The sequence below is a fragment of the Trachypithecus francoisi genome, unplaced genomic scaffold, assembly GCF_009764315.1.
Source record: "Trachypithecus francoisi isolate TF-2019V2 unplaced genomic scaffold, Tfra_2.0 Lachesis_group1, whole genome shotgun sequence".
In the NCBI taxonomy this organism is placed as follows: domain Eukaryota; kingdom Metazoa; phylum Chordata; class Mammalia; order Primates; family Cercopithecidae; genus Trachypithecus; species Trachypithecus francoisi.
The window spans coordinates 15,664,235-15,676,867 of NW_022681454.1; the positions used below are offsets into that span (position 1 = coordinate 15,664,235).

At 39.5% G+C, this 12,633-nt stretch overlaps 1 protein-coding gene across 17 annotated transcripts in view; it reads right to left on the reverse strand.

The window, feature by feature from the left end:
* Window positions 1-12,633, reverse strand: part of LDB2 (LIM domain binding 2) — a 412,267-nt gene that overhangs the window by 85,972 nt on the left and 313,662 nt on the right. For all 17 annotated transcript variants that reach the window (XM_033213827.1, XM_033213835.1, XM_033213836.1 and 14 more), the window contains 3 exons: window positions 11,690-11,862; window positions 4,728-4,850; window positions 1,645-1,728 (listed from right to left, as the gene is read on the reverse strand). In XM_033213827.1, coding sequence (XP_033069718.1) covers window positions 1,645-1,728; window positions 4,728-4,850; window positions 11,690-11,862 — 380 coding nt within the window. The remainder of the gene's footprint in view (window positions 1-1,644; window positions 1,729-4,727; window positions 4,851-11,689; window positions 11,863-12,633) is intronic.

Consider the following 12,633-nt stretch of genomic DNA (forward strand, 5'->3'; position numbering starts at 1 on the left):
AAGTGAACGAAGGCTCACTGATAGATGCTGACTCTCTAGCAAAGGCAGGAAAGACATGACCCAATTCCTATCAATATCATCAGTCTCCCATGCTCACTAGCAAGGAGCAGCATTCTGCAGTGAAGCTCATGGATTCTAGGGTCAGGCTGCCTGAGTTCAAGTCCCAGTTCTGCCACTTGTGTGTAAAGCTGGGAGACTTACTTCACTTACTGAAACCTTCGGTGCCTCACTTTGCTACAGGGATGGTAATGGGGTGCAGGGCCCGTTATGAGACTACTTCAGTCACAAGATACACAGCAAAGAACCTGACATGCAGCAAGCACTGTGTTCATGTGGTAGCCTCAAAACACTACTCCCTATTGCCAAAAGCCATACATGATTTCCTTGCTATCATTGTCAGGAGAGGGGTAGTGCCTTCTTTCCCTTTCACAGGTCTGACCTCAGTCTTTGTGGGCCACAGGATGTGGGGACATGGTGGGCCTTGACCACAGGATGAAAGTCAACCATTTACAGATGACAATAAGAGGAGTGGGGAGGAGAAGAAAGGAAATTTGGTGTTTATTAATCTGTGTTAAATGCAGCTAAAAGATGTAACTAAAAATCTGTCCAAGATCTTGCTATAGGATGAGTGACCAAGTCTAGGATAGACTTCAAAGTCTCAGCTTCCTATGTGGGGTCAGCTGAGGACACATAGTGTGGAACTTCTTTATCTGCAGGAGGAAGAGCATCTTCCCTGTTTTAAACTAAAACTCTCCTGGTCCCTGACAAGATGATATGCCCAGCAGTACAGAGCAGCCTTCTGAATTGTGGAGAGAACAACTTCATAGACCATCACGCCCCAGGCCTCGCCACCCATCCGCATTATGTCAGTTGCCCCGCAAGAGAGCCATTCTGACTGCGGAGACCGGAGGTTTGGGAGGACACAGCCCCAGCTACCCTGGCTGGGAGCACCCGCCGTCCACCCATACACCTGGGCTGACTTTGGTTTCCCTCTGAGCAGAGACCAGTGGGCTCTTTAGTGGTTCAGGGCCACTGCAATGGCATGGGCATGAGGATGGGCAGGTGGGGAGCACAGCTGATTCTGGCTCTTGTCAGGCCTAGATTTGGCTCTGGGGCATCTAGGCTGTAGAGAGAAAGAATCTCCTTTTACCCACCACCAAATCTGTTACATGTTGTGCAGAGAGTCCTTATGAAGCCTTAGAAATATCTGTGTTTCAGCATGGGATTGGATTTCTTCAGGAGACTCTTTGGGGCAGTATGTTGATTCTCCTAAGGGATGACCAGTGCCTGGATGGAGGCATAGGGGCAGTGAACTCACCAATAACTCATTTGAACTTGAGACAACAACAAGGGAAGCAGCAACAAAGCATTTTGCGACAATGGGACATTGCTAGCCTTTGAATAATTAATTCCAAGAGACATATAGATATAGGACTTAACCCTGACAAATTCCAGGTTTGATGCTTTGTTAATTATACCCCGTCCTCCATTGAAAACACACACACACACATACATCTGGTACAGAATATAGACACTGTGCTATATCACCAGTACCTCATTTTAACTTCTTGGGTCAGGATGCATATAAACCTCTGGAGTACTTTTCAAACTCACCAAAACATAAAATCATTCGATTGATCTTACCCTGAGGTAGTTGAGGGTGAAGTTTGTTAGCCCCATCCTGGTGATGTTTTTGGACAGCTGATCCAGGACCTGAGGATCTTGTGCCTAAATGGAGAAAAAACCCCACATGTATTTTATCACTACAGGATGGTCCTGAGAAAATCTCAGACTGTGCTACAGCTGCTAAGGAAATGTAATCTCGACATTGTCGATTTTATTTGGAGGGCAGGCTGCTGGAGGTAATTTAATTTACATTTCGAAGACACTTGCATATAACACTCAAGGACATTTTCAGATCAGTTGTGCAAGACTGGGGACAAACCAAACTGCTCAGATGTGCTTTCAGTCCTTGGGAGAAATGATATTACTTCCTCTTGGAGAGGCCTTGGCACTCAGGTCTCCAGCCTGAGTCACAGAACTCTGCCAGGAGAGCTCCAGGTCTAACGCTCTCTTTAGAGAAGCCAGTCCCCCTGGACTGGGCAGCTTCAGGACTGGTCTTTGTTTCCTGCTGTGATAGTGGTGGTGTTTTTACAGCCTGGGGTTGAGGGCTGTATTGGAAAAACTTTGCCACTGACTCGAAATACACACACACACACGCGCGCGCGCGCGCACACACACACACACACACACACACACACACACACACACATATATATGGAGAGACAGAATTCTAACTCTCCTCCCCATTAAGCTGAGTCTGGAAATAGACATCCCCAACAATTTTTATCCTGCAGGACTGTAAGAGGAAGTATCATATTTTCCAAAATGTCAGCCACATTTTAAGAAGGGATGTAAAGTACCATGGGCCACACCAAATGTTCTGTTTGGCTAGAAGAAAATGAAAATTCTTTCTGGGATCCATTTTAAAATGAGTCTCTTGGTTGATGTTCTTTCTTTCTGTTTGCCTTTCCTTCTCCCTTAATTGATATAAGCAAATTGGCACTAAACAGAGGGAGATGGAAGTAAACATCCCCTTGTCTCCATGTCTGCCTTCATAAGACTAGGTTATACTAATGTGACTTATTCTTTTCTGTACATACCTTTTCTCATAGTGATACTACCAATTGGATTTGTGTATATAAATAAAAAATGCTGGAGAAAACAAAGCATGTCAGTTTCATGTCAATTTCCTAAAAGAGGTCTTCCCTGACATTGAGCCTATATTCTTAAACCACTCTGACGTGCTAGGAAGAGTTTGTTCTATCAAGTAGTCAGGGTCAACCTCAAGGAACTTACATTTCAGTCAGAAGAGAGGAAAGCTAATAATAAAGGAATGCAAAAATCTTGTTCCTGCTGCTGTGGCTACCGATGACGATGATGAGAGCCAATCACCGAAACCCGTAGAGGACACACTATATGCCAGGCATTGTTCTAAGTGCTTTACAGTCATTAACTCTTAATTTGATGATCTGAAACATGCTTTATTACTGTACCCATCTTATAGATGAGGGACTAGAAGCACAGAGATGTCACATCATTTGCCCAAATTCACCCAAGAGCAAGGGTCCAACCCTATGTGGTCTCAATCCAGGGCCTAGGTTCCCAACTATTTTCCTTTGCTGCCTTTTAGTCTATTTTGAGAATAATAGAAGTGAATATTCCAGACTTCCTCAAAGAGAGTGGAGGATGTTAACTAAGCTTTAAAAACCAAGCCAGAAATCATGGAGCAGGAAAGTGGGGTGCCACAACAAAAAGGATAAGGCTAATGGGAAGGGCAGAGCTTGCATTAACTAGCCAGAAAGAGGTGGCTGACAACTAATGTGTGGAGAAATAGCCGGGAATGGGACAGCTGGGAGACAAAGTTAGAACCACCGCGGGCAAAATCTTGATTTTGCTACTTCTGGGCTAAAAAACATGGGGCAACTTATTGATTCTCTGAACCTCAGTTTCCTCACTTTTAAAATAGGAATAATACTAGCTCAACTCTGCCTGACTGTGAGAATTCAATAGCATGAGATATACAAAATGTTTAGCTAAAGGCCTGGCAGAGTAAAAAATCAGCAAATGGTAGTTACTGTTACGTTATTTTCTTTTGATTGTTCAGGGTCTTTAAAATTAGGCTTATGAAGTCTGATTTTGCTCCAAAGATTTTCATGGAAGCATCATGTATTATAGAGGAGAGACTTAAATTTAAGTTGATGCCTTTGATGACTTATTAAGAGATTGCACCTGACTAGTTCCTACTTACATTTAAAATACGTCTCTAGATCGGCATAGAACCCACCCTTGCACCTAATTTGTGCTCAGTAAATTTGATGTGATTTATAGTCAAACAAAACCAACAGAAGCCAAAATATTCCACTTCAAATTTAGCACCATGATCAGGGAGGACAAACTTCTGACACGAACCTGAAGATCTGAGTTCCATGTCCCATCAGATGGTTCTAATCAAAACTGGAAACTGCTTTTCTAACTTCTTGTTTTATTTCATTCCCCAGTTATACATAACAGGTTTATTAGCCCAAGCAGAGCAGTAATTGATAATGACTGAATGGAATTTAAGAAAAGTACAAACTGTTTATTGAAGTAACCTCAATTTGGAGTTCAAAATAATAAAATATAAAAAATAGTCACACAATCGGCCGGGCGCGGTGACTCAAGCCTGTAATCCCAGCACTTTGGGAGGCCGAGACGGGCGGATCACGAGGTCAGGAAATCGAGACCATCCTGGCTAACACGGTGAAACCCCGTCTCTACTAAAAAATACAAAAAACTAGCCGGGTGAGGTGGCGGCGCCTGTAGTCCCAGCTACTCAGGAGGCTGAGGCAGGAGAATGGTGTGAACCCGGGAGGCGGAGCTTGCAGTGAGCTGAGATCCAGCCACTGCACTCCAGCCCCGGCGACAGAGTGAGACTCTGTCTCAAAAAAAAAAAAAAAAAAAAAAGTCACACAATGTACCAATCTTGGAAACCAAAAGGGGAGAAAAGGGCCTGTGGATTAAAATGGTTGAGAACAAAACTCAATATTTAGAGTTAATTACCTAAAGCGTGACAACTACTGGAATTCTTTCACAGAGAGAGGACTGGGTTTTTCCCCTTGAGTGAAATGAAGGAGAAAAAAAAAAAAAGAAAGAAAAGAAAGCAAAACAGAAATTAAATTACTTACATGCATGGCTAGGATGCTTCTTGGGACTAACTCTCGGTATTGTCTAATGGTAAAGTGCCATGTTTTTATTCTCATGAGATCATCAAAGGTGAACTCCAAGATCAGTCTGCCTTCTGTACACACCTAGAAGTGACAAACAACACAGTCATTCATTATGCACTTTGTGAAAGCCACTTTTTGTAACTCACATATCAGCTACTCAGCGTGGTCTCCCTTTCTGTCCTTGGGCAGTGCTAGCTCTTGGTAAAGATGTGACACAAGTGATGTGTCCACTGCACATGGTACAAATGTCAGCTCTAAAATCAGTGAGTTCAAGAGACTGTACAGCTGCTTATTGGCCGTTATGTGCTAGTAATTCTACTAGTTACTGCTGAAACTCTATGACCCTCAGTTTCTTCATTTGTAAATATGGAGATAAAACCCATCTTATAGTGACATTGGGTCAAAAAGTTTTCCTCCACTTTCATCATCCTTCAACCACAGAGGCTTGAGATCTTATTCTAATCTTGGTTATCCTACTCTGGGACAAAGTACCCAATAAACTCATTCATGGTTAAGTGTGAGTTACGACAACTTGATCCAACTGGAGGAAGTTTTTATTTCGAAAATGAAATTCCAGAGGACAATGCTTAACTCAAGGCAGTTAGGAGCAGTTACTGACATGTGGAAAATAGAGGCATGTGTCAAGAGTATATTCCTTGAATCTCAGCACATCAGCAATGATAAATTCTGCTCGCACAAAAGGCCAGTCTTAGGGGGATGGGACATTTTATCTTTCTAAGAAAAATATATATTATTAATGAAACATAATAGAATTTTGAAGGGTTTCTTCCTTGATAGAGTAATCAGTGACAGAGTAGCATTTTAATCTTTTTCTTAATATTCATAGCATTTTTAGCATGTAGTTCCTATTTTATTTACCATTCCTTTCACTATTAACAACTTTGAAATCAAAGAAAGTGCTAGACAATCACAAACCACTGAGCCTATGTCAGCTCTGAGCTAGGAAGTGGCAGTAGTGTATTGGTTCAGTTTAAATAGTTACAACTCATTAATCGGACCATTTCTGCCTTAGGAAAGCAGTACAAAATAGTGGGTGCATACTTTGGCATCAGAGGGTACTGGTTTTGAATCCCAATTCTACTTTTTACTCATTCTGGAAATTTGGGGAAAATCTAATAAATTCCCCCAAATTCCAGTTTTTCTCATCTGTAAAATGGAAATAGAAATACCCTTGGGTAAGGATGTTAGGAAAATACATTAAATAAAGTTATGTACGTAGGCTACCTGGAATTTTGCCTCGCATGTAGTAGGATAGCAGTAAATGATAGCGCTGCAGATAAAAAGAATGCTACCCAAGAAAACACAAAGTCCTAGACCAGTAATGGTCATCGTGTGCCACTTGAGACCTAGGGCTTCACTAGTGGCGGCATCTCAGGGGCCCTGCTGGGAGGAACTGGGCCTCCATCTCGGCTTTGAGATCCTCATTGACTTTCTGGATTTCACTGAGCAGCTTTGATTTTTCAGTTTTTTACTACATTGGGTTTCTGATCAAGCTTTTTGGAGAAAGATTTCCTAGGCTAAAAACAAACATACAACACTCCAGACACTTGAAAAAACACACTCAAAAACAAATAAATGAATAAGTAAAAATTAATTAACTGAAGAGAGAATGTAAGTATTTGTAAAACTACAGTCCATGAAGATAGTGAACAATTTATATCAGCCTTTTATGAAATATTAATAATTATTTTCTTCTTTGGAAATTTAATAGAAAACACCATCACTAATTGAGATGCAACTTGGTCCACAGCACTGGGTTGGGTGCATTCCATGTGCTCGAATTGAAGGTAACATGTTCTTTCAACAAGTCAAATGCCAGTACAGGGGAATGACTAACAAGTGTTGATGGGACACTACTCGAGAAAGATGCTGTTAATGTGTGTCATCTTTGTCTTATCAAAGATTTCAGAGATACTGTGGGATAATTATTGATAATCTGGGTGAAGACCTTTGCTTCAGATCCAATTAGCAGGATCTGTGGGTAAACTCAGGCATGTGGGCACCTTGCCTCAAAACCCCTTGACTGTGTAGTCTTCAGAGCCTTGTTTCTGGTGTCTCAGCCATGAGAGTTGAGTGCATAGAAATGGGAGAAGACTTCAGTGTCCCCAGACCTCTCCCCTTGAGCATCATCAACTTTGGAATTAATTTACCAAGACATTAAAAAGAGTTGCATGGAGATAAAGCCACACAATTCCCTCTGCGGTGTCGGCATGACAGAAGCCACCTGTGGTGACAGCTTTCACAAAAGGGAGGTAGCTATGGGGAGCCATCAACAGTGAAATGTCTTGACAAAAACAGGACAGGGATATTTGGATGCTATAATCCTCTTTTTAAAGGGGGAGATTATTGGATATTTAAACAAATATTAGCTTAGTTAAATGTCAGCGTTTAAAAAATTATCTAGTATATTTGTTTTGCATTTGTGAACCACAAACGCAGGGCAGGTGAAGGGTCTGGTTTACTTCTATTGGGAGAGAATTTCATAATGAGAAGGCATGTGTGTAGTCCTACTGACAGATGACTCAATTGGAGCATCTGTAAGGTCAAGTTAAATTGTGTCCTTTGTTCACGGTAACAGAATGAGCTAGCTGGGGACCTTTCTTGCAGTCAAACTGTCATGGGCCTACAAATGGAAAATTGCAGCAAGCCTTGGGCTCCTCCAATCTTCAGTCAAAACCAAGGGTTTAACTGGGGTATAGCATGTGCAAGGCAGGAATCCTTAGAATCAAATCTGAGTTGACTACGTTTTCTTTAAGGAAAAATAAATGACTTCCTTGAATGAAAGGACAGAGGAGCATTTTGGTCACGGCTGGTCTTCCCCAAGTAATTACACCCACACCTTCCAGGGCCTAGACAGCCACTCCACACCCTGTACCCATCATAGAAATTAAAGGAAACCAAAGGCTTTGTGATTTGCTTTACACGCAACAGCCAGCAAATGGAATGGAGGCAAATAAGAGAAAATATATACGTATTTCCTATTTAGAAATTATAAAAAACAGGCATAGCCTATAAAAGGGAATTAACATATTCTCTCTTCAGAAAAATTCTGTGCATTCCTCTTAATCAATACAATTAATGTAGCTTTTATCTGAAGTCGGCCTTTTTTTTTTTTAAAAAAAAAGATGCCTTTCACTTGGAATCCAAAATCAAAAGGGTCCCCAATTAAGAAAACATTTTCTGTTGTGCTGAATTCATGTTACCGTACTGTGAGCTCTGACATTTTGTTTCTGTGGTAACCAAAATCAGCTGATTAGTTGGCATGGCAACAGAAAAGATGTAATCCCAGCAGACACACTCTAATCAATGCCCCCAGTACAGATGGTCTCCGGAGGATCAACAAGAAAGAGGCTGGCAGGCATTCAGCCGATCACGTGCTAGCTTGAGACTAGGCCAGGAACAAGAGAACTAAAAAAGAACATTTCTCAAACTAACCAGTAGCTTTTTAACCCTTTTCTTTCTTTGGCTAATTGTAACGCAATATTGACTGTATATTTAGCTGTATAATACAATGATTCTCATATAGCTTTGATGAAATCAAGTGTGCTGGTTAAGTGGGAGTGTTTATATAATTTTCTTAGTTTGTATGCTTGGAACAGCATGCATAGAGTAGTGCTTTTAGATTAACAGTTGTGCAAAGCTCATTGTATTTTCCTTAGTGGTACTTCATATGTAAATGCATACATATGCATTATACATATATATATATATACACATACACAAACATACACATGATCTGATCATTGATATTATAATTTGGTTAGAGTCAGGAGAAGAGTAGAAATTCTGAAATATAATGTGGTATACAGGCTAAGGTAAGAAGGATGAACTGTCAAAGACATAAGTAAGTATTCATATAGGAAAACTGGTGGGTACACTTCCATGGTACTTCTCTGTAATAGTAAATAATTTCATAATAACAAATTGAGAACAGAGAAAACATAAACCAATCTTTATAGAGATGATAAGAGTGTCCAATAATGGCCATAACTTTGTTGCGGTTTGTAAAACCTAAAATTAACCCCAAGAATGTACCCTAGAAAGTGTTCCTCCCCAGGATCCACCAATGTTCACATCCTCAAATATAAATATTACTCGGAGGCTTAAATTCTGAAAACCTTGGTGTCTGCTCTTCTGATTATTAAACCTTGTTTTCTGTTTGATTAAAAAACTGAAAGCACAAAAGAAAGGCTTTATAATGTGTGTTTTAAAATTCTAATTACACATTTATCCATAATCGATAATGTTCCTGGTATCAGGAAATTGCAAAGTGCTCATGATACTCCCGAGGAATAGTTAATATTTCTGTTGATTAGGATTGCAGCTGATTTTTGATTCACGAGTTGACCAAATTTTCATAAAAGCAACTCAGAACCACTGGGTCAAATGCTATTTGGGGAATGAGAGTTTATTGATAGCCTAAATTAGAACAGTGCGATGCTGCCTGCACACAGTATGCTAAGTACTAATAGTAGGCTTCCCTTTAAAAATAAGCATTGGCTTCTGGACCCTTTTTCTTTGTAAAAAGGTCTGAAAGGTCATTAGCCCACTGTTTTGTAGTAAACAGCCATAATATTTTATTACATGTAAATGAGTTATTTTTAATTAATATAAGAACAATAATATTGGAAAGGTTTTTGAGTATTATAATAATCACCAAGGAGCAAAAAAACAAAAACCAAAAAATTGGGAGAGGAAAAAAAGAAAAAAAAAGGATCCTTTCAAATTTCCTAAAAATAAATGTGCATAATTAGCATCTGGACTAAGTCCACGTAACTGAGCTCCATTTCCCAGAAAGTGATATTTTTCATCATGGTATGGAAATATTCATTTCAAGAGTCGGCAAATATACTTCCTTGGAGTTGCGTCAGATGGGTGGTCCAAACAATTTCTGCTTGGGGCAAGGGAGCTGTGTTCAGCGAAGTGCTCAGGTCTTTCTGGTGACCACCTTAGACACCTGAACAAACCACTCAACCATCTGAGAGGAAAATTTCAGGATAAGAAAGAATGCAACACAGGAAAACCCTAGTTTCTGGATTTGAATGAAAATAACACTTTATCGATTTGTCAGAAGAATGGGATTCTTTTCGATCTAAAACAAGTCCCAAATGTTCAGCACTAAACCTTCAGAGCAGCTATGTTCATTTATGAATCAGTTTTGACCTGAGAAAGAAAGAAACTGAGTAAATATATAAAAGGACTGCAACAAAATGCAGTTTTATTTTCAATGGCTTTGGAAGCAACTCCTTAATTACAGCAAAGCTTTTAATTTAATTATCATGGATTTTTTTTTTCCCCTTACAGCATAAGGAGTTGGTATGTTTCTCTTGAATTACCTAAAAATAACACTAAGCCTAGAGGAAAAAAGAAAAAAAAAAAAAAAAACAATAAGGAAGCAGCAGAGAAAGGCTTTCTCTGCAGTGCTAAGACTTTGTAACACTAGAAATGAATGGCTTGCAAAATGAATGGCTTGCATGTCCCTCTGATCTACAAGATTATGTAAATGTTCTGCATCTCCAGAATGAAGTGAGACATGGACAGATTAAACCATCATTCAGGTGATCATTGCTTTCCATGTAGCAAAAGTCTCTTGCCAGCCAGGATTTCTGCATCCAGTGTGAAGCTTCTTTGTCTCTGAATGACAACTTTCCTCTCTGCCTGTTTAGAACAGGAAGAAAGAAAAACCCTACCCTTTCCTACATTTAAAAAAGTCTACTGACAAAATTAAGATGCCATAGAATCAGTGGTATTTGATGATTTGTTTTTCCATTTTATAACCATTTCCTTTGCCTTTGGTTTTGTACACCAGCATGGGCACTGGAGAGATGAAACTATACCAACAAGATCAATGAATAAATATATTTTTATTCTTGCAGCAAAACCGCATAAGTAATAAACACATCTTCAGTTTCATACATTGGGCTTTTGCAGTTAACCCTGATGGTTCAACCTCTCTTAAGTATAAAAAGAGGGTTGTCATTTGTGTTTTGAACTGAAAGAGATAGCTGCTATCATTAATATCACAAATTAGTTTCATGTTGAGTGTTAGTCAAAATGCAGTGAACTAGTGTTCATTAAAATAAACTTCTGTTTGTCAGATTCTGTGATTAAATATTTGTTCTTACTAATTTTTCTACCTGCAAAAGGACATAAAGAGATTATCTGTAGTGTTCCAGAAAGGTCTTTGGTGAGAGGGAACACTCCATATGTCAATTTTCTATGTAGGGCAAGGATCGTAGATCTAAAATGTATAGAAGATGAGGTTAAAGATCTATCTCTTCTGTTTTTCATTTCACAGCCTCCATGGGGCTTTGAATTCAGCCTCAAACATTGTGATAATCTGATCCTGACACTTGACCTCCCCTCATTCACTCTTTTATAAGTATACTTGTTCAGCTGCTTATTGAATTCCCTAATTTCATTGACATTTTAAAGTTTTTATGTTCCTTTACAGATTACAGTTGGGTCATGGTTAGAGGATTCTTCCCTTATTCAAATTTGAATTCAGCTCCAAAAAGTTATTTCAGTAACAAAGCACAAATACAATGCTGACCACGCAAAAACAGGATATGTTCTTTCAGCTATAGTAGATATTTTGTATAAAACAGCAAATCTAATCTAGCAACTAAAATTTACAAGGCAGTAGAACCTCTCTTCCTCTTAGTTTTTGGCTCCCTGCTCTTTGATTTTCATGTGCTCAGTATCTTGTGCACACATCTTAGAAAAGTATTCACCCCAAGAGTCAAGCCATGTCACAAACAAGGAAGATTCTCTCATGGTGTTGAAAGTGTCTGGGAGATGAGCAATCAGCCCCAGGTTCCATAGGAAAACCATCATTATTATTCTTTAATGCACTCAGAGTAGGAAAAGCCGGGCATGTGACAGAGCCTGTCCTGTACCTTGGTAAACATGGGCTTCCCGTGCTGGGTGACCATGGTACACTGGTCGCAGTCCACCGTGATGGATGAGTTGTGGTATGACTCTTTCGAGTGTTTGAGAATGTAATACAGGTCGGTCACCCCTCCTTCAAACACAGTGCTAAAGTAACGGGGGATGAGGGTCCTGCCGATAGCTGGGAGAGAAACACAGAGAAACAAACCATTAACAAAAATATCCCACCAGCCCCACACACCCAACACCATTGCCAAACCTCCTAAAACCGGATACTGATCATCTCAAGAAACCATAGCAAGAGGCAAATTTCTCTTTAAAAACAGCCATGATCCTTCTGGGTTGCAGTTAATAAAATATAATCCCCAACTATTCAGGAAAAATGTGTCCAGTCATCTCTCCAGATTTTGTGTCCACTGCAAGTCAATAAAATAAGGGTTAGTACTTTAAAAATAATAGGGGGGAAATGCATGAACTACTTTGGACCTTGTATACTTTTGGAGTAAACATGTTTGTAAAAATAAGACACTTCCAATCTACTTGGACTTTTTTAATGCATCATGTATAGGCCAGTTACCCAGTCATGTTTTATTTTTATTAGTAGTAGTGATAATATAAATTTTAATAACATAATGCTTTGTAGTGTGTAAAGTATTTTGGTATTCTCTCATTGGATCTTCAGAACAACCCCAAGAGAGTGCAGGACTGATACCCAAAAATGTTATTATGGTGGGGGGTTGAGGAGGTTATTTTGAATGTTTCAAGGTCACATGACTTGTAAGTAAATATTTGGGGTCTCTAACTGCATGTCTATAAACACCTAAAATATCTGCTCTTCCCAACACTGTGTCTCTGACTGCTTTAAACAATGGAAATCTTTAAAAAATAATCCCCATCTCCATATACAAAGAGATTCTTAACTATGTAAATGCTGATTATTCTATCTGCTTTT